Raw genomic sequence first — 27749 nt, forward strand, 5'->3', positions numbered from 1 at the left:
GGTTGATCGGCATTCACAGCAGTACCTATGGGATTATTATCAGCCCCCCAATAGGGCCAGATGGCGCTGCCTCTCTGCCGCCGCAACTAACGACTGCTTACATGCAGCTTCGACGCCAACTACCGTCCGGCGGCCCCGAAATCCATCATCCATCCGAGCAGGATACTGTCGCATGATAATCACTACACCGGTCTTGGGTTACACGGCACTTGACTGACAGAGTGTAGCACGGCTGCACTTCGCCTGCCCTAGCTACTCGAGTCGAGTGCCCCTCGAATGCGAATGCGGCCAGGTCCAGATCCACAACACTTCCAACTCCGTTATTGTTGCTGTACATATTGGTCACAGCTCTTCCCGACCGCCCCCACCTTGCACAACGAACACTCCACATACCACTCCACATGGATCGCTTTGCGTAGAAATGCAAGCTTATTACCGTCGAGCAGCTTCACCGACTGTCAGATCAATCCGCGAATCATTGTATCATACACACGTGTCCCTCATGATACATTGTAGCCGAGAGTTGAGATATCGCAAGCGGAATTCGGCGATCCGCGTTCATTGAACTGTCACCAGCAATTTGGCCACCTGTGAGCCAAGAAGATATGATGTATGTACGCAGCAGGTCACTGGTCGCGCAGAACGACATGATCCCTGGACAAAGGGATGCTGCATAGCCGGCGTCGAGCGAGCCCGCGGCTTCCAGGTCGCCATTGGCTGTTCGAAACTGTGGCAGAACTACGAAGACTTGCGTTGGTCTAGCCGGGTGGCCGGTGCAATGCAGCTGATGCCAAAGCTGATGCGTTTGTATCGATGGAAGAAGCAGATCAACAAGCATCATCTCTTGCCCAGATGAGACAAGAAGCATACCACCGCACTGACAGAAACCTGTCCAAACAGTCGAAGCCTTCACAGCCCGCCAAAAACGAGTTGAACGCTCCTGAAGGATTCTAACGCTGCGTTCCCCACGATAGCGCATGAGTTTATCACTGTTGATTGGCTCAACTACGTGCGGTTCCCACAGCTCTACCATGGTACAATTTCTCAGCGGCGTGAACCGGCCGCACACTCTTAATTCGCCGTACGGCTGCCGACAGTATGCTTGCTTTTACGTCAAGGCGACTCCCCGCTAAGACTGGTTGCACGTGCGGCGGGGCAGATGCTTCCTTCCTTGTTCAGTGTCGGAGATCAGGGTCCAAACATGCCTGATCATTGAGGTAAGAGCCTTCAGCAAGCCTCGTTCCTACTCTACCTTTGCAAGTCTTACCATGAGCTTGTCACTCTTGGGCGGCGCAGTATACGAATCCATCTGCTCGATGCCTGTATCGTCGACGATCGTGGTGCTGTAGTTGGAATACAGCGTTGCGACGATGTACTTCATCTCTGGATTCAGTCAGCGTCTAGCATCCATGTCTTGGGAACGGAGCGCCCAAAAGCAACCATGGAGGATCAGCACTTACGATATATCGCCAAGTGACTTCCAACGCACATGCGTCCGCCACTGTCCATGATAGTGAGTGTCAGCGGTCAACGTGCTTCGAGAAGTAGTACTGACCTTCCAAAGGCCCAAAACCACCGGCTCTCCATATCCCTCCGCTTCTCCTCGTCTAGCCTGTCCAGGTCCAGCCATCGCTCTGGCCTCCACTCGTTTGCACGCTCGAACACTTCCTCGTTGAGGTGCAATAGGCCCGCGCTTGCGCTCACCCTTACTCCACTAGGAATGTGGTACGAAGCCTCTTCAGGTCCAAGTTGACAGCCTTGCGGCGGCGTGAAGCGTGGCTGTGGGCCCGGAATGGCCGAATGAAGACGCAAGGTCTCCCATATGACGGCATGGAGGAATGGTAGGCTGTCTACAGCCTTAGCATCAGGCAGTGTCGGCGCTGATGACGGGATAAGCTGCGGCGAGAGACCAAGCAGCTCAGCGCGAAGACGGGCCTGGATTCCCGGATGTCGCGAGACCTCGTGGACGACGTAGGCCAGTGTTATCCCGGACGTATCGAACCCGGCCGCAAGATGGTCCAGCACCTCGCTCGCAATTTGAGTCTGTAGTGCGCTCTCCCCACCCTCCTTCGCGGCTTTTGCCATGGTGTTTTGGAGCTGCTGCCACACCACAGGTCGCTCCTCGATCTGTGCATCGCCTGCGCTCGAGACAGCACTAGCATCGTCGCACATCCTCACCGTCCACCTCTCGATCTCACCGTTCGCCTCATCGACCCACTTCGGTGTCAATCGGTAGCCAAGCCACTTCTCCACAAAGCTAGTAAATCGTGGGAACTCCTGCGGCCAGAAGTTGTAGGATCGACGCGAGTTGTACAAATCAAGAAACCACGCAAGCTGCTTTCGGTCATCGATTAGGTTCGAGCCTGCCTTGAGCCCGAAGATGAAGCACGTCACAATGTCCATCGTGGTCGCGCTGAGTAGTGCGTAGACGTTCAGGACACCCTTCTCAGACTCGGTGAATGTCGTCTCCAGATACGGCAAAAAGCGCTTGTACATAATGGCAGACGTCTGGCCGAGCAGTGCCTCGCTTGCCGTGACATGAGACTTGCTATAGATGTTGCTCAGCATTCGCTTCCTCTGGGAATGCGGCTTATTGCGTCCAGTGGAGAACATGTTGTCGACTCTACGATGAGTCAATGAACGCACGGTCGGTCATCTGACAGTGCTTACCCTCCATAATTCGAAAAGAAAGCATACCAATTGTACCCATCCTTGGCACTGCTTTTCTCAAATCCCCCGGCATAGACGTCTCGGATCCCTCCTTTGACGCAGTTCACGCTGATCTCGCTGGGTCCCAAACACACAATTGGGCCTAAGCGGTCATGCGCTGCCTTCAGTGTCGCATTCTCGATACCCCGCCATCGGACTGAGTGCATCCAGAGTGAAGTGATATGCGCCAGCGGATGGGCAGCGGGGACCTTTCGCAGTGGATTGCGCACATAGCTAGCCAGCACTTGGAGGATGAGCAGAAGTGGGAAAAGGATACCCAGGGCGGAAATGGACAGGCCGAGCATCGTGTTGTATCGTGCCACAACCCCCAAAAGCAATTGTAGAGGCGTCTTCGAGAATGCAGGAACGCAAAAGAAAAGGCAGATGTCAACGACGCCTTGCGAACGACAGCGCTAGACTCGGGCTCTCTCCCGCTTCGATCGGGATATCCCACTCTGACATCCCCGCAGCACATCACTCTTATCGCAACCCGGTCCAACCGCATCAGGACTAGTGCTCTCAGCCCTATCCGTCGCTATCCAGCCACGAACATTGTCAGCCTCCCTCAAGTCTCAACACGCGAATCGAGATTGATGGTGGATGTCTGGCAAAGGGGTTGACGACGAATGTGTCACAGTACACGATCATCGCGTGCTCACAGCCTTGGCATGCGGTATCGGCACCCCAACGGCGCTTCAGGTTGCACAAGTCACTAGAGGAATGCAATGCAACGCGCTGCACTGTGATGCAAGGAGGAGCGAAAGCGGCGAGTTACATTGAAGATGGAGTTCTTCCTTGGGGAACGCCGGTGTTCGGCATCTTTTACCAGCGACGAGCGGAAGAACGGGTTCTGCTTACACAGACCGTATGAGATCGTCCTTGCGTGCAGAGAAGATCAGACTGGGCGTCAATCGTTCGAACGAGAAGTTGGTATGCTGGGTGATATCATAGAATTTTCGTCGATGTGTGGAGCAGAGAGAAGATCCCAGGTCATACTCACTTGAAAATGCCATGGAGACTGGTGGGTGACGGGCTGCACTGTAGCACGACATGTTCGGTAAACAATTTGTGTCCGCTGTGGTGCGAGGGTCGGTACGGGATACAGTTTGAAAGTCCGGGACTGAATGACGAGAAGCTCAATTGGACATCTCACGCAATGAGCAAGAGAGAAAGCTCATTGTGATTGGATAAGCGATGTACTCTCATGCTCGCGATACGCACCCTTGTTGTGCGTGAGATTTCAGTATATCGTTGTTCTATCTTGCAATTGCCCGACCAGTCCCCAACTCCGAAGGTTGAACTTCGTACCATGCGCTTCTGTCCTCCCGTCTCTGCCATTCTTCGTCGCATGCGCATCCACTAGTGTACCAGTGAGGCCCCAAGTAGTGATGTCGTTAGACATATACCCTATGATTTACTGGCGCGCTACATCAGCAGGTTCAGTCTCAGATACGGGGTCCTACTGACTCACCTATTGAGGGACCAATGTGTTCTTCAGAATGAATTGATATGCCACTTTAACAACATCGTCCAGAAAAAGAAAATAGGACTTGGAATAGAAGTGGAGATATGATGTTGATATGCTATGATCGTTTATCAAAGTAAGTAGACCATATCTATTCGCGCGTGGTATCTACGTCAACAACATCCGAACAACCACAGCATCACCATTGAGTAGTCTCCATATTTGCAGCATATTACCTTGGTTCAAACAACGATGATCCGATCTATATCAGGCAGAATGTAAAAAACGTACCGTCGAGGGAACAGACTGCACACACTCAGTTTGTACTTGTTATGTCAATAGACTCTACGGGTACAAATGGAGGTAGTTGACTCTCTAGATTTTACCTACAGGTAAGCGTTTCCTACGAAGACGTTCCTAAGTAACTAGCTGCTCATCAGGTAGAACAGCGATGAATATACAAAATCAAAGTATACCTAGATACCCACCTAGGCGTGTAATCGTTCTCAGATGAAGCATCGTAGCTACAATTGCAAACTACGCTACGTAGTCACCTAGCTGCCTTCGCAATTTGAATGCACCAATGTAACTACATCTACCTGCATATCCACCGTGTCGTTATCTGCGGGCCATCCATGATGACATGGCTCCCATAACCTGCAGGAGTATGTAGCCGAGTGTGTGCGCTGAATGTGGAGACATGGCAGCACTCTTCGGATCCGTATTACTACCTGGCTCGAGCGCGGAGCGCCCTGGGGCTGTTAGCTAGATCAAGCGCGTTGGGATAAGACAACAGTAGAAGGTGGAGCAGAAGTGGGGATTGTGATAGATGTTTAGTGTGAAGAGAACTAAGACAGCGTCACTACTACCCGTCGTTTGACACGAATGCTACCAGCGACAACAACAAGACTATAATACCGCCCCTGGGACGTCGTACCCAAATGCATCACCGAGAATATTCCATAGATAAACATACATCCCCTGGATTGAAACTCAGCATGTGTTCTTCTCCAGGAAGAGAGTCTAAGAAAAGAATCCTCACACTCTCTTCTCAGAAGAAACCACATATCAAGTTTAACTCAGGATATATATGCAGATACATTAAATAACGCCCCCGCTTCGCAATCCCATTCCATCCCAAGGTATCTCCGTAATGCATATACACCAATAGCCCCAACCAGCTTACAACCATAACACTACAAAGAATCGAAGCCCTAGTTCTCCGCGCTGAAACATAAATAGAAAGGGAGAACGAGAAAAAGGTTAGTTAGGTGTCAGATCAACACCACCACCACCGATACTAAATATTACAAGACGTGAGCGGGAGAAGTGAAGAAAGTGTTCAGTAACACTCATGCATCCTGCATGATAATATCATCGTCCTCCTCGCCCTCGGCATCAACATCCATATCCCCCTCTTCCTCATCATAGTCGCCATCGGCGTCGATGTCCTCATCATGCTCCTGTTCTTGTTCCTGTTCCTCTTCAATAGGCAGCGCTTTGCCTTTCCCCTTGAAGTCAATGCTACCCCTCGAGCTAGCAGAGCTCCGTGTACTCCTCCTTCCGTTGACAATAACGGCCTTGACCGCGCCTCCGTCTGAGACGTCGTCGCCATTGGTGACGCTTTCGCCGAGGCGGCTGCGTGTGCGGCGGAGCGAAATGGTACCGGGCGTGAGGGCGCCGTTGGCGGAGGGCGACATAAGGGCTTTTGCGCCGCGGCTGGGCGAGAGTTGCATTTTGGATACGGGAGCGGTGTGGATGGAGAGGGAGGTGTTGCGGACGCGATTGGGGGTGCTGGTACGTCGGCGGGTGCCGAAGGGGCGGCCGGGGCGGCGGCGCTGTGCAGGTTGGCCGGGGATGGGAGGAAAGATTTCGTAGCGGGAGGGCGGGATTGCGGGTTCGTCCATGTGGGAGCCGGCGAGTGCGACGGTGGAGCCGTTTGCGAGGGGTGTGCCAGGGGCTGGTGAGCCGCCGTTAACAGAGTCTTCGGCGGGGTGGGGGCCGTCTGCTTCCTCGCCTGTACCGTTGGCTTTTGCTGCGGCCATCTGAACTCCTTCCTCGGGTGCGGGCTTGTCTTCTTCTTCGATTTCGTCGCGCTGTTGTACTGTCTGCAGGGCGGGTCCATCTTCGTACTGGCCTAGACGTCCCATGACGTATGGTGTCCATATCAGACATTCCGGGTTAATTTTCGGGTTGCCTGCAGCGTTGCATTTCTCAATGTATGACTTGAAGTAGTTCAAATCAAGGCGAAGCGCGTACTTCTTCGTGACAGGGTCGCGCACGAGAGCTCGTAGGCCTTCCAACGCTGATACAATGTCATCAGGTGTCATGCCGGTGCGATCTGATATAGCCGATATGCTGATCGCAGCCTTTTGTTGCAGTAGTTCCTCACACAGGACAAGCCGCCAGTATTTCCGATAACTCACCAAACCCATGTCACTCAGAGGTTTCTCAGGACTTCCAGTCTTTCTCTCCACGCGCGTCAGGAGGTAGGAGAACTCGATCAGGTATTGTCCGTAGCCTTTGCGCATGTGAATGGGAAGTACGAGAATACAAGAAACGTTGTTGAGCGAGCTGGGACGCTTCTCTTTCGAAAAGTAGCCGACGAAATGACACCCGAAGTTGTCATTTTCTGTCATGACGTAGAACAAGAAGGGCTCAACATCGTAGTATAGCGTCTTGGAACCGAGGAACAACTTGGCGAGCAAACAGAGATTCTGGCAGTACACTGGATTCTTTCGGCCATCGACCTCGAAGAAAGAGTACTTGCCGTCACGGTAAATCTCGTCGCCAGGAGGGTGCTTCGCTGGGCATTTGAGCTGCGTTTGTTAGTACATGGTCATGGAAAAAAGTCGAGCTGCTTACCTTATGCCGCCATGCCACGTAATCCGAGTTCATGTACTTGAGACAGAACTCGCATATGTAAAGCACCCGGTTTTTGCTGTACTCTTCAGGATATGGCGCAGCGTGCCAGGTGTCGATCTCCCAGCCACCGAAATTGACGCATTTGATCTTGCTCGCCGTGGTTGCTTGCTTGTGCGACCGGAGTGGTTCGGGCGGGTAAAGTGCGGCCTGCTTCACTTTCCATTCTTCTTCAGCCTTGATGCGAGCATCGTCGAACCGCTTCCGGTCGGCGGGCGAAGGATAAGTCTTCGATGTATCGGCATCCGCTTCTGAAAGTACACCACCGTAGGGCTTGCTCTTGACCTCGTCTGGCTCCCTGTCGGTGAAGCCTGGGAACGGAGCGGCATTTTGAATGTGTATTGTTGGGTAATGCAAGACCTCTGAGGATTCTCGTGCAGCCTGTGCAGCCCGACGGTTTCTTTCGCGACGTTCTCTATCCCTCTCGCGCCGCCTCTCCTGTCGCTCTTGCTCGCGCGTGAGTGTCTTTACTTTGGGCTTGGCGGTGACAATCTTCTGGACTTTCTCGTTGTTGAGATGGAAAGCGATAATCAGGCTTCCAGGCTGGGCCTCTTCGATCCATGCGAGTGGTCGTTTGTCGGTCCTCTTAGGCTGACCACGACGTGCTCGCGCTGGTCGTAAGCGACCTGCCTCTCGATCTGAACCAGTGTGCTCTGCCTCGCCTCCACTCTCGTGACCATCCGTCATGACGCTACGAGCACTTCGTACGCTTCTTGAAGGTGGCCGGGGTGAGACTGCAGGCACTGATGGCGCCGCATCTGAGTTGGATGCTTCGGAAGGTCTCCGCTTCTTCCGTGTTTGCCTCGACGGAATCGGCGCTTCCTCTTCCTGCGAAGTCTTGCGTTTGCGCAGCGAACGTATTCCATCTGCTGATTCGTCGGGAAGAATTAGCTCTTTGAAGATTGAATGTCCTTCGGGGTCAACCCCACGATGTGAAGGGAGCAACTCTTTGGTCAATTTGTTCGCAGACGAACGTCTCCGACGAGCTGAAGGCTCGTCTGCCTCTTCTTCTGCTTCCGTTGGGAAGTTGTTGATACATCCTTCGCAGCGCCACAGCTTTGCATCTATTCGTCGTTAGTAAGGTGCGGTTCGGGCCTGACAGGGGAACATACCGTCATCGGGACTAAGCGTATTAGCGTTACGCGCGCATTGCCGATGTGCTGGACCAACAACGTGTGAGCTACCACATCGTAAGTCGAACCTCCCTACCGAGTACTCACCATTGTCTCCGCACTGGGCGCAAGAGAGGTACTCCTCGAATTCCGGGCTGGGGTCGTTATCCTCGTCTAGATTGCAATATCTGCTCAATTAGTAAATGGTTTTGAAGGCTCAATCTTCTGGGGCGATACTTACATGCACACGTTGGGGTTGTTCGACCTGATGATTTCATCCTCTTCACCACCATCGCTCGCCTGCCATTGGTTCTCCTCTTCGGAATCAAGGTTGCTTGACTCGTCGCTGTCGCTGGACTTGGCATCGGAGGATTCTCTCGCGACATCGTCGCCGTCATAGTCCTCTTCCTCGTCGTCGGACCTGGGTCGACGCAGTGCGATCTTGACAGCACCGACGGGCTCAGCTTCGTCCTCATCATCGTCCACCTCCTCACCTTCGGCGTCCACATCTTCACCCTCGGCGTCCACATCTTCGCCCTCGGCATCCACGTCTGAACCCTCGGCGTCTGTAGTTTGGCCTTCAGCATCAGGCATGTCCTCGATAGGCGGGCCTGGCGCGTACTCTACATCGTCCATCTCGTATTCGCCATCCGCATCGATGTCATCCGGGTCGGTGTTGGCCGCGGCTTGGCCCATGATTTCCGCCATTGCGAAGTTGACGGCAGAGGCCACCTTGGAGGCAAGAGAAGCCACTGTCGCAGTCCAATTGGTATAGGCCTTAGAACATTGGTTGCGCGAGCGGTAGCAGCCGCGGAGGCTCTCTCATGCAGTGGTTGGTGAGCGCGTCGTGTCTGTGTCCTAGCGCGTTGTCGTGACCCGTGAAACTTATAACCGCGTGTTTTCGACTGAGGTGTATCGTGTAATGGGTTTGAGAGGTCGTGAATCGCCAGCGGCAGATGCGGCGGTCTCGTAGTCGCGTTGGGCGTGACTGTGGGGAAGGCGGAGGTGCGATCGCAGCGGAGGCAATTATTTGGGGGGTCTGGCGGCTGAAGATTGCGGGTTTCGCGCCTCGTATGAAAGGGTGAGTCTGTGCGACACCGAGAATAATTGTCGCTCGGCAGGAAATGGTATGGGCGATGCGCTGTCGTCGTCCGAAATGACACCCTTGGTGGTAGTCGGGGTCGCCGCCAAGGAGCAGTTGACGCACGGCCGCCGCACCTCACTTCACGCCGACGGCACCTCCAGCCAGTCCGCACTGATAGCCCACCCCGCAACACCACCGCGCCTGAACACACTACCGCAATCATGGGTGTCCCATTCGAGGCTCTGCTTCCCTATGCCATTATGACGGGCGTGAGTAATTGGCGCGCCTGGGAGTGAAAGGCTGCTAACACGGGGGCCAGTTCTTCGCATTCAGCGCCGTGTCTGTCGGAAAGCTCAAGGAGATCCAGAACGGAGGAAAGAAGACCAGGAGGGGTATCGACCAATGGGACAGGGTAGGTTGCGAGAGACATACGCGCACCAGGAGTAAGCTAACAAGTGTACAGCAAAGTACGACAGCTTCACGATGACCTCATGCGACATACTTACGAGACCCAGTGATGGAGCGCGACCGCCGGCTCACGGGATTCATGCGCGGACAGACAGACAAGCCGATTGCTCCGGAAGGCTTCGAGCTCAACAACCCATGGAGGGTGCGTATGGAGGTGCTGGGCTGTTGGAAGATGCTAACCACGGGCAGTGCGAGAAGCGATTCCTCTAGACGATGCGAGATACTCCGACACAGCATACAACATACCCAATAGTAACTACATCGCGCTGGGAGGGTCTACGGCATGTGCAGCAATAGTGTGCATGCGAGCAATCAACAATTCTCAATGTTCAGTACTGGTGTCTACTTGATCTCTGATGGCAGTCCGGCAATGCCTTCTCGCTCCACGTCTCTGAACTTCATCCCAAAGTACTTCTCAAGCGCCTCCAACCTCTCTCCCTCACTCTTGAACTCGATTTCTTTGGTTTTCTGACCTTTGATATTCCACTTCAACGAAGCAGCCGCCAGACTCATCTTCCCTTCTAGCTCCCCATCCTCACCTAGAATCTTCCTGTCTGCCACCACCATCTGCGTGAAGAAAGTATGCTTGCTGGTGGAAGTGTAGTAGCTCATGACTGCGTAGTCTTGAGGCTGGAATTCCAGCTCACTGTACGAGTATTTGGTTTCCCAGTCGCTCTCGTCGTTCCTCCGGTATTCGTAAACCCAGAAGCGCTGATCGGGGTCAGTGTTGTCTGCAATGTTGCGCCATTGGAGACGGGCCGATGCAGGCTGTATGTGCTTTTGGACTGTGCCCGAGCGGTCGAGAGGCATTGGGACGACGGGCCCGTCAGCCCCGAAGCCAACATCGACATGGTATTTGGTGTTGCCGATGGTGACAAAGTTCACCATATGCGACCAGCCCGTCCAGCTGTCAGCGGCCCAAACTTTACAGCCGCCTGAATACAGGGTGAACCCCAGCGAATTCAACAGCGTGCCAAATAGTCTGTTGTTCTCCATGCAATACCCACCGCGTCCATTGTCATCGTCAATGATCTTCTTGAATAATTCCTCCGGATGGATAGAGATGGAATGATGGGCCGAGTAGTGCAGGTTGATGTTCTCAAAGGGCACGGTTGCTAGCTGCAGCTTCTGGAGCAGTGCGAGGTACTCCAGTGCGCCGTCGGGGTCCAGACCGGCTACATCGTACTTTCTCTTTTGGTCAGGCAACCCCAGGCGGTCGAAGTACTTTGTTATTTGGTCCTTGGTGTAGGTTGCGCGTGCGCTCATGTTGTTGACTGACACGGACGTTATCGATAGCGGAGTGCAGATCCGAATTTGGCATGCGGCGAACTGAGACGCGATCAGATGGGAGCAGCAATTTCACCACGAGATGCAGCAGCACTAGAATCACTACAGAGAAATATTTCGCGCGGGGCACGCTACGAGACGCCAGATATGGTGTCGTCAGGACTGCGCAGCGAATACGGGACGAGAACGCGGGATGGTGGGGAATGTCTGGATGGGCGGTGCCTGCCAAGCGCGCATGAACGCGTGAACTCCCGCCGGCTAGTGGCTCATTCACCCCTTGACGGGCGCAGTCGAGTGCTAGGAGCAGACTGCTAGAGTAGCGTCTCCTGAGCCACCTCTCCAATTGCAACCATGTTGAGCTGCTCGCCGTGAGCGCGCCCACCACCCCCGCTGGCTGCGCGAGTATTACTGTTGGGCGCTCCCGTCGCCTTCTCCATCCGGTCCTTTATAACCCCCCAACGCCCCGAGTCGCCGCGTCGCTCGCTCAGATTCAGAACCATGACCGCCAATGGCCTGCGCACCCAGTACCCCTACGTCGGGGACACGCTCAGTCCCCGCGCCCTCTATGACTTTCCCTCGCCCACGTCCAACTACCCGTCCGGCATCAATGGCACCGCCTCGCCCAGCTTCTTCCCCATGGCCTACCAGATCTCCCCGCGCTTCGGTGCCAGCGCCTTCATACCGCCCCCAGAGGTCTTCGTAGACGGCCGCCGGGAGACAATCCGCGAGAATGGCGTCTACACACCGCGAAACTCGGGCAAGCGAAACTCCGACGCGCTGAATACCGACCCCGTGGCTATGCATCTGCTTGTTGAGACGGCAATCGGAGACAGCCAGTATTTCGACATACTCTCAGTCGAGGAGGTGGAGGCGCTCAAGCAGGAGCAGAAGAGCCTGGACACTCGGCTGGGCACGGTCAGGCGGAAGCTGGAGTCGGAGACCAAGATCCGCGATGCGACGCGCTCCCTCGGACGGCTGGCGTCGAAGAAGGCAAACGGACACAAGCGCGGGCAGAGCAGCAAGAGCAGCAAAGGCAGCAATCCCGTGCAGGACTACGACCCCAAGACAGAGGAAGGGCTGGAGTCAAGCAACAAGAAGGTCGAGGAGTTCATTCGGGAGTGCCTCGAGATAGAGTCTCGCATGCGCATGATCGACATGCAACTCCTGATGCACACTGCGGCTGTACTGCAGCTTACGCACAAGGGTCCAAAGCAGCGTCAAGACGACTCCGAACTGTCAGAAGACCGCTTCCGCAGACCAGACAGCCCCGCAAGCCTCAACACCTACGAAGACGGCAGACTCAACGGCGCTTTCGACGAGCGCAGCTTCTACAGGACGCCGGAAAACCTCGACAACCTCATGAACGTGCTGCAAACCGGCAAGCATCTCACAGCCTCCACAGAGCGTCACGATCAAGCCTTGAATGCGACTGCCACGCGACTCCAGGAGATCAACGAGCGTCTCAGATCACTCATCATCGAGGCGAACCCCGAGCGTGACGAAGACTATTCACTGCCACCGCTGGCTCTTGAAGGAACGCCCGACGCGTCAACCCTAGATCGCCAGCTCGATTTCCTCGATCAGGGCCTCCGCAGCATCGCCGCCGAACAGTCCAACATCCGCAACAATTCAAGGCATACTCTGAGCGAAGTCGAGGGCCGTCTGGAGGGCATGAACAACCAACTGTATGCGGTAATATCTCGATCCGAAAACGAACAGTCCGACAAGATCCCACCGCCACCCGCCATCACTGGTGGTGGCGCTACCGAACAGCTCAACTACATGGAAGACTCCTTCTACAACCTCGAGCAGATCCAGTACGCAATGAATGAGCAAATCAATGAGCTTCGTTCTAAGGGTCCCGCGGTCGATGAGTCCGAGAGCGCTGAGAAGGCTGAGAAGTACGAGACTACAATCATGGGCCTCTGGCAGACTATCCTCACTGGCGAGGAAGAAGCACGCGAACGCAAACGTGAACGACGCCAGTTGCTTGCCGAAGATCCCGACGCCAATGAACAAGTTTCGCCAGACGAAGACTACGTCAACGAGAGCTACTCTCTTCCTGCCTTCTCTTCAAAGGTGCAATTACTGTTCAGGCGAGCGACTAGTCTCAAAGACAAGCAATCAGTCCTGATGCGCCAGATCAAGCAGCAACGTGAACTGAACAGCAAGTCGGACGCACAGAAAGAGGCAGAATTTGAGCGACTCAATACCAATTTGCTCAGCGCGAGATCTGAGAAGAAGTCTATGGAGGGTGAGCTCGAGCGTGCAATGGAACAGCTACAGCAATTCGATGAGCAAAAGGTCTCGACTGACACACAGATCTTGCGCGAGACGCAGGAGCGGAACGCTGGTCTGGAGGCTCAGCTGATCAACGTACAAGAGCGAGTGATGGCATTTGAGACTGAACTGAACCAGGCCAAGCAACGCGCTGTCGCGTACGAGAATCAGCTCAAGGACGTGCAAGAGCAAGCTGTAAACTTCCAGAGCAAAATGCAAGAGGCTGAAAAACGTGCGGCCACGTTCGAGGAAGAGCTAAAGGATCACCAGGAGCGCAACACCGCATACAACGTCTCATCACAAGAGGCTGAGCAACGCACTGCTGGCTACGAAGCACAGGTTCGGGACGCGCAGGAACGGGCTCTCATGCTAGAGACCAAGTTGCGGGATGCTCAGGACGAAGCTCGTACCGAGGCGGCAACGATCCAGGCTCAACTTGCCAACTCTATGGAGAAGATCACAGAGACTACAGCTGCTCTCGAAGCCGTAACTGCCGAGAAGCAAGCTGCCGAGGCTCGCTCTTTGGACGCAACCAACTCCCTCAATGCTAAGGAGGAAGAGTTCCGCAACCTTGAAGGCGAGATCGTCCGTCTCACAACCGAACTCACTTTCGCTAAGGCAGAGCTTGATGGCGCTTACGGTACGCGCGCGCAACGTGCCGCCGACTCCGCCGCCAACCCGGCCATCAAGCGAGAACTCGACGAGCTCACCGAGCAAAACCAGGCGCTCCTTGGCGAACTAGAGGCGCTCCGCAAAGTGCAAGACGTTGCCTCACAATCCGAAGCCGAAGCCCGGCAATCCGAGCGCAACCTCAAAGCCGAGCTGTCCGGCATGGCTGCCGAGTACGAAGCCCTCACTCGTGACGCCATCCAAAACGAAAAGGACCGCGAAGTCCTTGAAGCGCAGATCGACAAGCTGCGCGACGAAAAGGAGGCTCTTGAGCGCGAGCTCAGTGACGAGAAAGTCAAGTGGCTCGGGGTTAGGAGTCCTGGACCTGGCATGCCAAATGGCGCTGCTGCACAGCTTGACATGGGCGCGACTAGTATTCGCATGTTAAGAGAAGACTTCAGGAAGATGATGAGGGACCGGACGGCTGAGGGGTTGAAGGCGCTGAGGGTAAGTCATATTCATGCACGACTGTTTCGCACATCACTAACAATCTACAGGCTGAACAAGAAGAACGACGAAAGCTCGAGGCCGTTGTCCGGCAGCTACGTAAAGATGCTATGCCACAACGTTCTCAACTCTCCCGCACTATGACGACGCCACAATAACGCCGAGTCGCTTGACTGCATCGCCATGTTACGTTTAAACTTCTCTTCCCTTTCTTACACTTTGTATTTCTATATACCCACTTTGTACCTTTCTGGATCCGTTATCATTCACGCATTACACGCGGAGTTTGGGACTTGCATTGCAACACATATTGGCGTCGCGTCGCTGCTGCTATAGTTGAAAGCATATCTGCATATAAAGTAATGTATACGCTGTGCTTCTCAGTTGAAATGCCGTTAGCATCATATCGCAGACGAATCTGGCCTTTCTCGTTCTGTTGTGATGGGCTGTCCATGGGGTGAGCGGAACAAAGATTGAGGTGGACAGGTACCACATTTATTCATGCAAAACGTCTTCTTCAATGTATATTTGACCACTGCCCAGCGCCCAGAGAAGGAGACGTAGGACGCCTTACAAAATAGACGCTGCTAGTGCCCCCACATTGCTCAAAGCCGCCGCACATTCGGACCGCAACACACCATGGTCTACCCTTCACATGAACCTTACGGACTGCCGTCAGACAACGTCATTCGAGTTGGCAATCGATCGAAGGAACTCTTCCCAAGGCTGCATCACAGTAACAAAGTCTTGTATCCTCAGTAGTCTGCCTCCTGGCGTTTCTGAGGCTCCCATGCGATATCAGTGCCGTCTACCGAAGTGCGGCCTTATTGAACAAACAGAAGGCCTGCATCTCCACTTGCAGTCTGTACTCCCCTGTATACGGGTGGCCTTGAGTGTACTCTCCTGGACGGATTGTGCGAAGTGCCAGTGCTCAATTCTCCGAGTATCCTGCCACATGGGCAGCCTGAAGAACCGGTACAGTGGCTGTGTTACGTGTTCGGCGATCTGATTCCCTTTGTCATTGGTTGTCTGTTGTATTTACTATGAGAAAGTACATCGCTGCTCCATCCTCATGCTCGCCGATTAACTCAAGAAGGTCCCCGGGCTGACACCGAGTCTCTCCGGTGTGGGAGTGGAAACTTCACGATGTGGTTGCCTTGGAGGCCTGAGAGAAGGTCTCATGTGGTGCTCTATGGTGCTGTGGGAGGTGAGATGGATATAAATGAGTTGAAGGACGTCGCTTGCACATACCTACATCCCACCAACGGCCATTCCATCACATTTAATTACCTTTATCCCGCGCCCATCCAACCCTCACCAGAATGAAGCACTCAACCCTCCTCACAACCCTCACCCTCGCCACCCTCGGCAGCAGCACCGCCCTCAAAACGCCCCGCTCAACATTCACCTGGACCTCCTGGGTCGACAGCCTGATCGCCGACCCAGCGCATGCCATGAGCCCCGAGGAAGCGATTGCCGCCTTCCATGCCGCCAACCCCAATCCCAATCCCAATCCCGACCTCTCTACCTCCGCCGACACCGACGATGCCAACCTGGACAAGCGCCAAGCCTTCGCCAACTGCCAACAACTCTCCCAACGACCTCCTTCCGTGCCTGACGCCGTGGCTTGTATCAATGATCTAGCGGGGAGGGGCAACGCAGGGCAGGAGTGTAATGTTGATGGGTATACTGCGCGGGTGCAGTGTAGATTGGGTAGTGCGGATGTGGTTAGTGTTAGGGGGAGGGATGATGCTCCTAAGAGTGTGAATTGGTGAGTTGCGGTTTCTTCTTTTTGTTGCGGTGGTTTGAGGGTGATGGTTTGTACGGAGTGCTAACGCGGTGGGTTTAGTAATGATATCGCGAGGTCGGCTGGTGTGATTATGGATCGGTGTACGAGGGGTGATAATACGGTGTCTGGGGCTGCGTATATTCCTCAGGGGGGTGTTGCGGTGCAGATTCAGGGTCGGTAGATGGGGGTGTGAGGCGCTGGTGGTGGGTAGTGTGGAACTGCATGAGTGTACTGCTAACAGCAGGAAAGTGTCTCGATATTGGACTGGATTGCTTAGTTTTTGAGAGGCATGTCAACTGCAGTATCGAGAAAAGTTAATAAGATGCTTGATATATAAGTGTTCCGTTGTTCGTGTATCAGACTTTCGATCGTCAGTCTGTACAGTAGTAATGTTTGTTCGCTTCATGAGCAACTACGTTGATACTTCCAACCACAAGGATTCGAGGACTAGAGACGTATCGAAGAAGTCAGAGACGGAAGGCCTTGTAGCCATCCATCGAACAACCTACTGAGCCCTAACGACATGCACGTCGTAATAAGACGCCACAGCAGTCGCAAGAACGACCACAATAACTCGCGTACTCAGCACTCTCTCCAACTCAGCGAACTCACACGATCCCGAAAAGAATAATCCTCGCAGTCGACAAAAGTAACAAACAAACCCACCTCAACGTCCCGAACAAGTAACCCCCATCAGCATGCTCCCCACCTTCCCCTCATTCTCGTCATCCCAAAGCAGACGCCCTCACACCACCACGACGACCTCTCTCCACAAACGCGGTGGATATGATCGAAAAAGCAAACGCGTCCAGATGTCCGACCAATGTCACACAACACACCGCCAACATGCGTGGACGAGGTACCCGACTCAATCAAAAAAGCATGACAGCCCTCTTTTCGCTTTTTTCCAACGGGTCGGGAACGCGGAAAATGGTTGAACGGCTGGCTGCATCCTGCATTCTTCCTTGATGCTTGCATTGCGTCCGCCACTTTCATTCTCCTTCCCATTCTCGTTGGGGTCGCACGGGGCGTGCAGAAGCGAGATAGGGCCGGGTGCACGGCCCTACAATGACATGCTGGTGTTTTCCAAAAAAAGAAAGTCGTTTGAGAAGGAAAAAAGGGGTGCATGCATCATGGGGGTGGGGGAACATGACAAAAAACATGGCATGGAATATGAGTTGCGTTGGAAAAAGTCATGTGATTAGACTGTCGAGCGCAATTTGATGTGCGACTCAACTCTAGGTTGAAGACTCGGGTTACGAGTCGTGGAAAGTATCTATGATGGGAATGTGAATGGCCCAACCTCATCACCAAGCCCCCGTCCTCATGCGATAAGGGTAATAGTGGTAACGAAACCCATGCATCTGATGCTGGAAACCCTGAGAAGGCGATGCAGTGATAAAAAGCGACAAAGGAAATCGTACAACAAATAGCGACTTTAGGTTTACAAGTTAAGGTGAATAGGCCGACTGAACTATGCGCGGCGGGTAAGAAGCGGAGGGGTATCATACCGCTGAAATGGGAATGATGTGAATGCTGGAAAGAAGAGTCGTAGCCGAATCCAATAGAACGGTCAGATGAAATAAGGAGAAAAGAAAAAAGTAGAAGTCTAGTACGTCCCTCCCAGACTGCCCCAGGCAGCCAGGACATCATCACTGACGCTGTCCCTATCCCGATCATTACTCGTCATCCTGGGACTGCTCGTAACATTGGCGTCTGGGCTCAAATGGCGCGCTCTCCCCTTGCTGGCGGGCTTGTAGTAGCTCGATGACTGCGAGTAAACCGACGTACGGGATTCAGTAGAACGAATGCTGCTCTGCCGACTCCGGGTTTCTATGCTCGCGAGCGCGAGTTCGCTGATGTGTCGCGCGTTCTTCTTCGGCATCTTTGGTAGTGCGGGTTCGACGATGCTGGGAGCACGGGACGATGCCTCTGAGACTGGAGTCAGGTCGCGGAAGCTGGTGGATGTGGGCGGCACCGGGAAGGTTATCTCGGCGTCGCTGGATGCGGTCCTACGTCGTCGGTGGGAGGATTCAGACTTTGCACCCACGGAGGGCATACGCATGATACCGTGATCAAGCATAGCTAGCTCGTCAAGCTCGTTGCTCGTGTCACTGCTTGCAACTTTCACAGCGACGTCTCTCTCATCGGCGTAAAGAGCAGGCGTCATCGGCGATGGCAGGGGAGATGGGTGACCAGTGGTAGTGGGCGATGCAAAGCTCGCAGCAAGCGGTGGAGACGGGGGAGACAACATGTCCTGAGGCGAGAACACGGACGGAGTGAGCAATTGGTGCGACACTCTCCCGCGACTGACAGGCGAGTAATTTCGATCTGACCAAGTGGTGCTGGCCGAGGTGTCACGGAGTCGACTTGTAGTTGCACGGCTCTCTGTCGTCGAAGATCTGCCACGTGATGGCGCAATGGAGCAAGGTGCACTCGTGGGTGCTCGGTGTTTGTTCCGTGACTCAACCATTCGCGCAGAGCTGGGAGACATACCTTCTGCAAGAGAGGCAGACGTGCGATGCGGCGGTGTAGGACGTTTAGATGACTTATGTTGATGCCGATCTTGTTCCGGTGTAGATGACTGCGATGATTCGATCTGTTTGTTCATAGCGGCACGTTTCTTCCTCATCAGCTCCAGCAAAGCCTCCTCTTCTGGCGTGACTTGCATAAATTTGCGTGACCCTTCGGACTGAGCCTGTGGTGCGCTGGCTGACGTGCGCGTGCTCACAACACTGTGTGCCGTTGGTGAAATCGGCTGGGTAACAGCGGTCTTTGGACGGATGTCGTCGTCTTCGTGAATGATCGAGGGCTGCCTGACGTGGCTGGACAATCTGCCACCGCTGTAGGTACTGCCACGAGGGTGATGATACGAAGGGAAAGGCGGTTCTGGTGCATACATAACTTCGATAGTGGCGTTTGTTGACGTTGAGAGTATGCTCAGTTTTCCCGACGACTGCATACGGCGATGTGGTGGAAGCTCGTAAGCTTGCGCCCGACCGATAACGATCTCCCCTGTGTAGTCGGCGCTATCCATGCTCTTGCGGACGCTGCCCTTGCGGGATCGTGACCGGTCGTCAGCTTCATCCTCAGACGAGGAGAAAGACAAGACACTAGAGTCCTGGAGATTAGTCTTGGAGATAGCTGACGTCTTGGTCTTTGCTGAGGTATGTGAGCGATATGTGTCCAAAGAGTACTGGCTGGGTGAGGTCAGATGGGTAATGTCGACGATATCCTCAAGCGCAAAACTGTCCCTCTTGAATGCTGGTGTGGGATTCTGCGATCGACTATCGCAACGAGATGCATTCCTTACTTGCCAAGCCTCGATAGCAGTAGGCACAAGGTCTGGCACAAGGTCTGGCTCAGTCGCGACGCTGTTGTGGCGTTTGTCTTCTAAGTCGCGCACTTCTTCCTCACTTTCTTCACTATCCTCATCGAGCGCATCGAACCAGTGCTGGACGCCCTTTGGTGGACGGCGAACGTGAATCTTGGCATTATCATACTGATCTCTCTTGACTTTCCGTACTGGACTCATCTGAGGTTGAGGTTGAGATTGAGGTTGAGGCTTTACTGGAGGGTTATGGTACTTCATGCTCTTCTTCTTCTGTAATTTGGCAGGCTGTACTTGTGGCGTCGGTTGTCTCGTCATTGGGCGAGGAAAGAACTCAGAGGTGGATGACATAGCGGCCGGCGAGTTGACCATCTTGGCAGGCGAAAGCAGTGTACCGCCATGACCGTCGCTGCCATCCTTCGGCTTGGGGAACAGTTTTGTAAGATCTAGCCGGGCTGGCTTACTCTTTCGGTATTCCTTCTTCCTCGTTTCCTCCAGGATGACAGGCGACACTGGACTCGCTTCGTGATTGTCGTAACCATGATCCGTCAATACCGGGGGATACCCTCTTCGTAAAGCCCTGTCTCTGACTGCCGAGTCGGAAGTCTGCTGGGAGATGGCGAGCGGCGACTTCTTTGCGTCATAATGTGATCGAAGGGTCGAATTCGACGTTTGAGGGTGTAGCCGGCGATGGAGGGAACTGCTGTCAGAGCCGTGCCTGCTTTCCCCAGTATATGTGCGTCCCAGAACGTTTGACGAGGCTCGTGTTGCCATGGTGGGACGTTTCAGGTATCCGTCGTTCTCGGTGGGTGTTGCCGTGTTTCTCTCGTCGATGTGGGAGCCGAAGCTAGCCTCAGACACAGTGATGGACATGAATCCAGGACTTGGTGGTATTGTCGACTGCCGAGATGCCGTGCGATGCAGGACATCGGACGTCCCTAGGATTCGGTGTGCTTTGCTGGAGGTGTCTTCGAGACGAGAGGGCCTGTCGGGGCCAGAGGCAATCGACGGTGCAGGGCGGGCGTCGAGGTCGTCGTTCTTGGGTCGCGAGCGGCGAGGTAGAGGGAAGGAAAACTTCTTGGGTGCGCGGTCGCCGCGAGCCATGATGGTGGAAGATTGGTGGCTGTGGTGCCGGCGTGGGCGCGACTCAGGGTAGTTAGAGATATGACAGTCGAGACTGAATCGCGGGACCAGTTCAGTTGGCGCTACGAAGTCAATGCCCACATAGGGTGTAATTGCGTCGAATGGCACGTCTTGTGCTACCCCCGGCCAGCGCTGACAGCATTAAGTGATGTTTGCTTTTTGGTGCAGATGACGATCCGATATGCGGTAGGAGAGATCCGGCAACCTCAATTGAGGAATCCAAGGGTTCAACTGCGGGCCCCTACTGCGCTGCTGCACTGAGCGCTAATCGGGCGTGGACTGGTTGAGTGCTATCTGCAGGAACGGCAGCGCGGCGTAAAGTAGTACGATGTCATGCAGCGCCGCTCCAGGACTATCGAGTTTGCTGCTTCTGGGAGCGATGGGGATGGCGGAGTAAAGAACCAGCTTTCGAGATCTCCCAGGAAGATGGGCGATGGCGGGTATAACCCGCGAGTATTAACCCAAGGATCCATTGAATTTACCGCTTGTGAGGAGCTGGTGGTGGTAGGATCCGCATCGTAGTAGGCTTTCAGGGGTATCATGCCATTCGGCAAGACGTGCGGACCGCAGCAAGGCACAAGCTCCGAGCCAAAAGCCACACTGCTGCGTCGCATACATGCATTCCCTGGGTTCCAGTCAGATGACAGCACGCCGCCGCGACCCGAATGTGCAGCAGTGCGGAGAGGCACGGCCTCGAGCATATCCGCCTGTTGCCCGTCACCGCATCAGACGAGGCTGGATCTGTCGGAAAGAAATTGCTCAAGTGGTTGAGCAAAGCTAGAGCTCGCGTTACCGAAGTTTGTAGGATCGCCCATGCTCAGTAGGCGACATGCTAGCCTTTGCCAAGGCTCTAGCTCGTGGCATGCCGAATATGGACGAGGAAGTCGAGCATGGTCGTGTTATCGTGGTCCTCCATAAGTCGCCAATTTCCACCCTTCGTACCTGCATACTGCCTCCTCCATCGGGTTCACTTCCGACTCACCGTCATCGCAGGTGGTGTCGCACAAGTCGCATTTCGCTTCGCGTTCATCCACAGAGTTGCGACACAAGGCGGGTAGCAGCGCTGAGGTGTCCGCAAGTTGGGTACATTGGGTATTTTGGGTATCTCGGGTTGTCGAGCATACTCAGGGATGCGAGATGAATCGTGTGATGCGCCCGCGTCCTTCCCTTCTGGTCGCAGGTCGTCTCTATAAGGATATGGTGTGGATTACTCCACGGTGATCAATGGACATCTTCGTGGGGACGGACGAAAGCCAAGCCGGCTCTTCGCCGATCCGGCTATCTCCTCGCGACGAAAGCGCGATCCCCTTGGAAGTCCATCACAGCTAGTTTGTGATACCAAGGTGGTCCATGTCCTGTACGCGTCGAACACAATCATTATACTTCACGTAGTGCTGATGCGAGAGCTTGTCGCGCGTTGCTGTCCAACGCCCTGTTCCCTACATTAAACCTTGAAAGGCCGTTCAAAGAAGGCCCGGACGTGAACGACAGCCCTACTTTCAGGGTCAATCGAACCCAACATGTCAGCGTGACAAAACTATTTAGGCCCAAGAACGAGGCTGAAAGAACGCAGCCGAACGCATCTGGTGGCGTTGAGGGGCTGTCGGAGTTTTCGCCGTGTTACTATGAATATAGATTGCACCGCGAACTTTTGACAGGTCCGGCTGGTACTATGGGTTCTCGGGCTTGGGAAGGTCGTTTCAGCTTGCTCGGTGCGCTCATGTTTGCTCCCTATGGGTGACTCCGGAGCAGGTCCTGGCTGGCCGTACGAAGGAGATACACACATCATCCGCAGTCTGAGTAGTAGAGTTTACAAGCTCCTCCACCCGAACCCGAGCAACGAACATGAACCCGACAATGCGAACTCTCTGTGATGAATATCCGAGATGCTGCAGCTGAAACATTAGACGCACATCCAAAAGTTAAAACACATTCTTCTCAAACTATCGTTCAGTCACCCCGAGCCCGGGAGCCTGGTCGACTGGAACGATGATAAGTAACTGCGCTTTGGGTATCAAGATATCTTTCCTCCTTTTATATTGGGTGGAGAGAACGACAGCGAACAGACAATGAAATCTCTTTCTGTCGCTTTCTCAGACACTCTAGCACGAAGACGCCGACGTTGCTGGCGCAAACGCAACGAAAGGGTTTGATGAAGGATGCTGCCTTAGATGAGAAGGCAGGTCATGGTAGACACATCATACGACGACAGCTCGTCATGTGCGGTTCTAGCGGAAAGCATCGTCTCGGTTTCACTGGTCACGTTACGATGAAAGAAGGTCGTCACGTGTTTTTATACAACACACTTGGGCAACAATGATTTCCTATTACTATGCAGATTCAAGTGAGTCACGCCACATGTCGGACGTACGCTCCTTCGATATGTATTAAGAAGACATCTGATCATGACAAGTCGCCAATGTGGCGATGTGGCCATCAGCCGGGCTTTCAACCACGCAACCGTCCATGTCTTTGCGACTGCATCTTGACAGTCACTCTTGCTGGATGCTGCTGCTGCTGTATTGCTCATTGGGTATTGTGTTTGTCCAGATGTGTCATGCAATGTGGCGCTTTCCGGCGTCGTGCAGCTGTCTCTTGCAACACTGCTGCCTATGTGTCCGACGCATACACAGCGTGTAGTCTCGGAAACCGAACGTATCCAAGGTATCGTTCGTTATGGGAGTTTTTTTCTATCACAAAGCGGACGATTGTAAAGCATAAGGGCGGCGCTTGTTGTTATGATTTTGCCACGGCGGGAAAAGTCGATGGGGCAGTGATCGAATCACACGAAGGCGCCTGAGCCGAGTGACGCGAGAACACTATCCACCCGCAAGCTGCGCAGGTGCAGCGATAGCTCATGTCATAGGAACCATAGCTTCGACATAGAGAGGAAGAGGCGTTGCGATGTATTGAGGTGATTTCTACATGCTGGAGAGTATTGCTGGGATAATTTGCCCCGCCGCGAAGACTAGAAGCTTGCCGCTGCGCGTGATATGTGTGAATTGGGGCGGTTGACACCTGCATGGATGGAGGAAGCTAGCTTTGCCCACCAGCCAGGTGCCTTCGTTACCTTAGACCCCACCACCACTGTCAGTCCACCACACTGCCTTTTACACGACTACACGACCAACCTTCGTTTCTGGCGTCTTCCCGATCCACCGCGTGCCGACCTTACCGCCACCTTGCACTTCGCGTTCCGCCACGGCATCACGTCTCCAGCGGCTCCTATCTCTCCGTCAGCGGCGACACGTCGGATAGCAAAGTACCAGGTTCCCGTGATCACCACAACGAGCCCGTACACGACGAGCGTACCGACTGGCGACATGTACGATTACTAGAGTTGCTGCTCTTCCCGCCTGTCTTCTGCTCCTCCGAGCTCGCGCTTTGATCCCGAGGTCTCAGGTCCCGGAACAGCACCACTAACGTTTCCGCGAGCCTCTTCACTCGGCAAGTGTCCCGAACAGGCTCTCCACGCCCATCCTCCCACGAATCACTGGATCCCGAAAGAGCCTTCACGCCCTCAGTCTCTCGTCACGTCCGTGCAACATGGCCTCCAACGCTGCTGGCCCCGGCGCTGACGGCGTGGCCAAGACGGTGCACACCGAAGCCACAGACCCGTACGCCACCATGGGACAGTTCTCCTTCGCGCCTGCCACCAAGACTACCGTAGTCACGACCACATACACCACGACGACCACGTTCCCGCCTTTGTGTGTAAACGCCCCCGGCAGCCTTAGCGAGCGGGACCCCAAGGACTACCCGCTGGCCCACGTCCAGGCACCCGAGTCGATACGCAAGTTCTACTTTGAATCTGGAGGCAACCTGGCCTGCTTCGAGGAGGCAGATGCCGCATCGGACAAGGTGCGAGAGGTACGCATTCCTCATGCCAGGGATATGCCTGCGGCTGAGGCCCTTCACGTCGCATCTGCCAACCACCGGCTAACGCTTCTACTGTAGCAGAAAACACTCCAACGCAACCTACGATCGACCAACGGCACTCTCAGAAAGGTCGAGTCGTATGACGGCCCGCCAGTCTTCACGACACCCAGCCGCTCGACGCGTCCGAAACCACACGCTCCTCACCAAGGCCTACGCTCGGTATCTGGCCGTCGGAAACGGGATAATGCAGACGACTCACCGCCGCCACCGTCAATAACAAAGGCCGTCGAGCTTCTCGGCATACATCGCCAAAGCAAGAAGCCCCGGCTGGAGCACGAGAATAAGGACGTTACACGGACGGCCTCCCGTTCCACCTCGGATGACATGGAGGATCCGCAGCTGGCCACACCCGATACCGACATGGCAGGCTCCGGACCATCCAAGCTGGCAAAACTCCGCACCGCCGCCCATCTACACAACTCCAAGCTACGGACTACGTCACAGCAAATTGCACCAGACGAAACGCCGCCCAGATGGCGGCTCCAAGAATCAGGCGCTCGGTCATCACACTCTAGCGGTAGTCTTTCGGACCATCGCGAGCCTTCTCCCGAGCACGCCTTCCCCACAGGTGTATTCGATGGCCCCGGCGTAGCTGCTACACCCCCAATCGCCGAATCTGATCTGGAACCAGTTGGACCCTTCGCCGACGACGCGTCCTTCACCCCCTCACGCCTCACGCCTCTTGACACAACGTCTGCACAAGACGCGAGCCTACCTAGTCCGAGCTTGTCGCCCATCACTGCGGCCGCAAACCTCGCCCAACAAACAAATGGCGGGGCTTCCTTCTCGGGCACAGACATGGACTTCGATGCGAACGACGTCTCCGGGCTTGACCTGTCACAGGGCACCTCAAGCAGCTCACGCGTGGGGGATTTCACCCTGTTTCCTGGCTCCCGACAGCGTGACAACGCCGACAGCTCCAATACGCAACTACCCACACCCTCCGCCATGGACATACCGAACATGCTGAACTCGTTCGATGCTCTGCCGGAACAGATGAAGTCGTACGTCTTATACCAGATGCTCAGAAGATGTAAGAAGCCGACCTTACACTTCGTTGCGGATGTCGTCAATCCCGCCCTAAAACGCGACTTCATCGCCTCGTTACCTACGGAGCTCAGCCTTGAGATTATCGGGTATCTGGACGTCAAGAGCATGTGCAGTGCCGCACAGGTGTCGAAGTACTGGCGGAAGCTCACCGATACCCACGAGTCTGCATGGAAAGATCTGTTGGACAAGGATGGCTATAAGCTGCCGTATGGCGAGTTGGAGCGCGCTGTGCAAGAAGGCTGGGGTTGGCAGTATCCTCATTCTGCTGACAGCTACGAGCGCGATCTCAGGGCTCAATCGGTAGCCTCCAGATCTGACAACGAAGGCCACTCGGGCTTTTCCAGCTCGGGATTCTCCAGTGGTTTGCTAGACCAGGAGGGCGCAGTGACACGATCGTCTTCGATACGTCAGAAGAGGAAGGCTACCAGTAAACATGGTAGCGGCAGCGGCAAGAAAGCGCGCAAGAGCCGCCCCTCTACTAGGACACAGATGGCCCTCTATTCGCGCCCCGCAGACTGCCAAGAAGGGCCGCATGCTTTTGCCAAGCGAGCAGAGGCCGCCATTTCCGATCCCAATGTTGGTTTACCTGGTCTTCGTGCTATGCATCTGTTCAAGTCTCTATATCAACGTCATCATCTTATCCGCAAGAGCTGGATGGCGACTGACACGAAGCCGAAACACATTGCATTCCGCGCCCATCAGCGCCACGTGGTGACATGTCTTCAGTTTGATACAGACAAGATCTTGACAGGCAGTGATGATACGAACATCAATGTCTACGACACAAAGACAGGAGCGCTACGAAGCCGCCTTGAAGGGCATGAAGGCGGCGTGTGGGCCCTCCAGTACGAGGGCAACACACTCGTATCCGGCTCCACCGATCGCTCAGTGCGCGTGTGGGATATTGAAAAGGGAAAGTGCACGCATGTTTTTCAGGGTCACACCTCCACCGTCCGATGCCTAGTAATACTCAAGCCAACTCAGATTGGCGAGACCCTTGACGGCCAGCCAATCATGATGCCGAAGGAGGAGCTCGTTATTACGGGTTCGCGAGACTCTACCCTTCGCGTCTGGAAGCTGCCCAAGCCAGGCGATCGGGGCATCATGCAGGCTGCAGCGTCATCCAATGATCACGACAATCCGTACTTCATACGCGCCCTTACGGGACACCATCATTCAGTGCGCGCGATTGCTGCACACGGTGACACGCTCGTCAGTGGTAGTTACGACTGCACTGTCCGAGTGTGGAAAATCTCTACCGGAGAGGTTCTGCAACGCCTTCAAGGTCATTCGCAGAAGGTGTACAGTGTTGTTCTCGACCATGCGCGCAACCGCTGCATCAGTGGTTCCATGGACAACATGGTCAAAGTCTGGTCTCTGGAGACAGGGGCCTGCATCTTCACGCTTGAGGGTCATACCTCGCTCGTCGGTCTTCTCGATCTGAGCCACGAGCGCCTGGTATCAGCGGCTGCTGATTCAACCCTCCGAATTTGGGACCCAGAGAATGGACAGTGCAAAAGCCGACTTTGTGCTCACACAGGTGCCATCACATGCTTCCAGCACGACGGCCAGAAAGTCATATCTGGCTCTGACCGCACACTCAAGATGTGGAATGTGAAGACGGGCGAGTTTGTAAAGGACTTGCTGACAGACCTGAGCGGCGTATGGCAAGTCAAGTTCAACGAGCGTCGTTGTGTTGCTGCTGTTCAGCGCAACAGCATGACATACATCGAGGTAAGCAACTAAGAACAGCCTTCACGAATTACTAGCTGACCATTGCAGGTTCTCGACTTTGGTGCTTCACGCGACGGCGTCCCTGCCGACCAACGAGGAAGACGCATTGTCGTCAACTCCAAGGGCCACGAGATCGAGGATATCACCGAGGGCGACTTAATCGACGTGGACCAGGCTTAGTTCTATTCTACCATTCAACACTGCGAGTTACACGAAATACAGTTACACCCATCACCACTTGGGACCGGCGCGAATGTTTTGGCCATGTTCAAAAGCGATACCCACTACGCGTTCTGGCGAATGACTTGACGACACGGCAA

At 54.5% G+C, this 27749-nt stretch overlaps 7 protein-coding genes across 7 annotated transcripts; 3 read left to right on the forward strand and 4 right to left on the reverse strand.

Annotated features, from left to right (window-relative positions):
* Window positions 1-1243: 1243 nt before the first annotated feature.
* J4E87_006508 (uncharacterized protein) lies at window positions 1244-3014 on the reverse strand (the record flags this gene model as incomplete). Its single annotated transcript, XM_049378113.1, has 4 exons — window positions 1244-1383; window positions 1461-1501; window positions 1556-2623; window positions 2671-3014. The coding sequence occupies 4 exons, from the start codon at window positions 3012-3014 to the stop codon at window positions 1244-1246; spliced, it is 1593 nt and encodes a 530-aa protein (XP_049232305.1).
* A 2512-nt stretch (window positions 3015-5526) lies between these two features.
* J4E87_006509 (uncharacterized protein) lies at window positions 5527-8916 on the reverse strand (the record flags this gene model as incomplete). The annotated part of the gene is made up of 5 exons (XM_049378114.1): window positions 5527-6993; window positions 7040-8160; window positions 8209-8256; window positions 8317-8396; window positions 8450-8916. 5 exons carry the CDS (start codon window positions 8914-8916, stop codon window positions 5527-5529), a joined length of 3183 nt encoding a protein of 1060 aa, XP_049232306.1.
* Window positions 8917-9513: 597 nt separating this feature from the next.
* On the forward strand, window positions 9514-9970 carry J4E87_006510 (uncharacterized protein; the record flags this gene model as incomplete). The annotated part of the gene is made up of 4 exons (XM_049378115.1): window positions 9514-9561; window positions 9612-9704; window positions 9816-9902; window positions 9950-9970. The coding sequence occupies 4 exons, from the start codon at window positions 9514-9516 to the stop codon at window positions 9968-9970; spliced, it is 249 nt and encodes an 82-aa protein (XP_049232307.1).
* Window positions 9971-10102: 132 nt separating this feature from the next.
* Window positions 10103-11026, reverse strand: J4E87_006511 (uncharacterized protein; the record flags this gene model as incomplete). Its single annotated transcript, XM_049378116.1, has 1 exon — window positions 10103-11026. One exon carries the CDS (start codon window positions 11024-11026, stop codon window positions 10103-10105), a length of 924 nt encoding a protein of 307 aa, XP_049232308.1.
* A 519-nt stretch (window positions 11027-11545) lies between these two features.
* Window positions 11546-14601, forward strand: J4E87_006512 (uncharacterized protein; the record flags this gene model as incomplete). Its single annotated transcript, XM_049378117.1, has 2 exons — window positions 11546-14443; window positions 14494-14601. The coding sequence occupies 2 exons, from the start codon at window positions 11546-11548 to the stop codon at window positions 14599-14601; spliced, it is 3006 nt and encodes a 1001-aa protein (XP_049232309.1).
* A 3240-nt stretch (window positions 14602-17841) lies between these two features.
* Window positions 17842-20667, reverse strand: J4E87_006513 (uncharacterized protein; the record flags this gene model as incomplete). Its single annotated transcript, XM_049378118.1, has 2 exons — window positions 17842-18563; window positions 18729-20667. The coding sequence occupies 2 exons, from the start codon at window positions 20665-20667 to the stop codon at window positions 17842-17844; spliced, it is 2661 nt and encodes an 886-aa protein (XP_049232310.1).
* Window positions 20668-24252: 3585 nt separating this feature from the next.
* J4E87_006514 (uncharacterized protein) lies at window positions 24253-27609 on the forward strand (the record flags this gene model as incomplete). The annotated part of the gene is made up of 3 exons (XM_049378119.1): window positions 24253-24576; window positions 24664-27429; window positions 27478-27609. The coding sequence occupies 3 exons, from the start codon at window positions 24253-24255 to the stop codon at window positions 27607-27609; spliced, it is 3222 nt and encodes a 1073-aa protein (XP_049232311.1).
* Between the last annotated feature and the right edge of the window lie 140 nt (window positions 27610-27749).

Source organism: Alternaria ethzedia (genome assembly GCF_023757985.1).
Source record: "Alternaria ethzedia strain BMP 0044 chromosome Unknown scaffold_15, whole genome shotgun sequence".
Lineage (NCBI taxonomy): Eukaryota > Fungi > Ascomycota > Dothideomycetes > Pleosporales > Pleosporaceae > Alternaria > Alternaria ethzedia.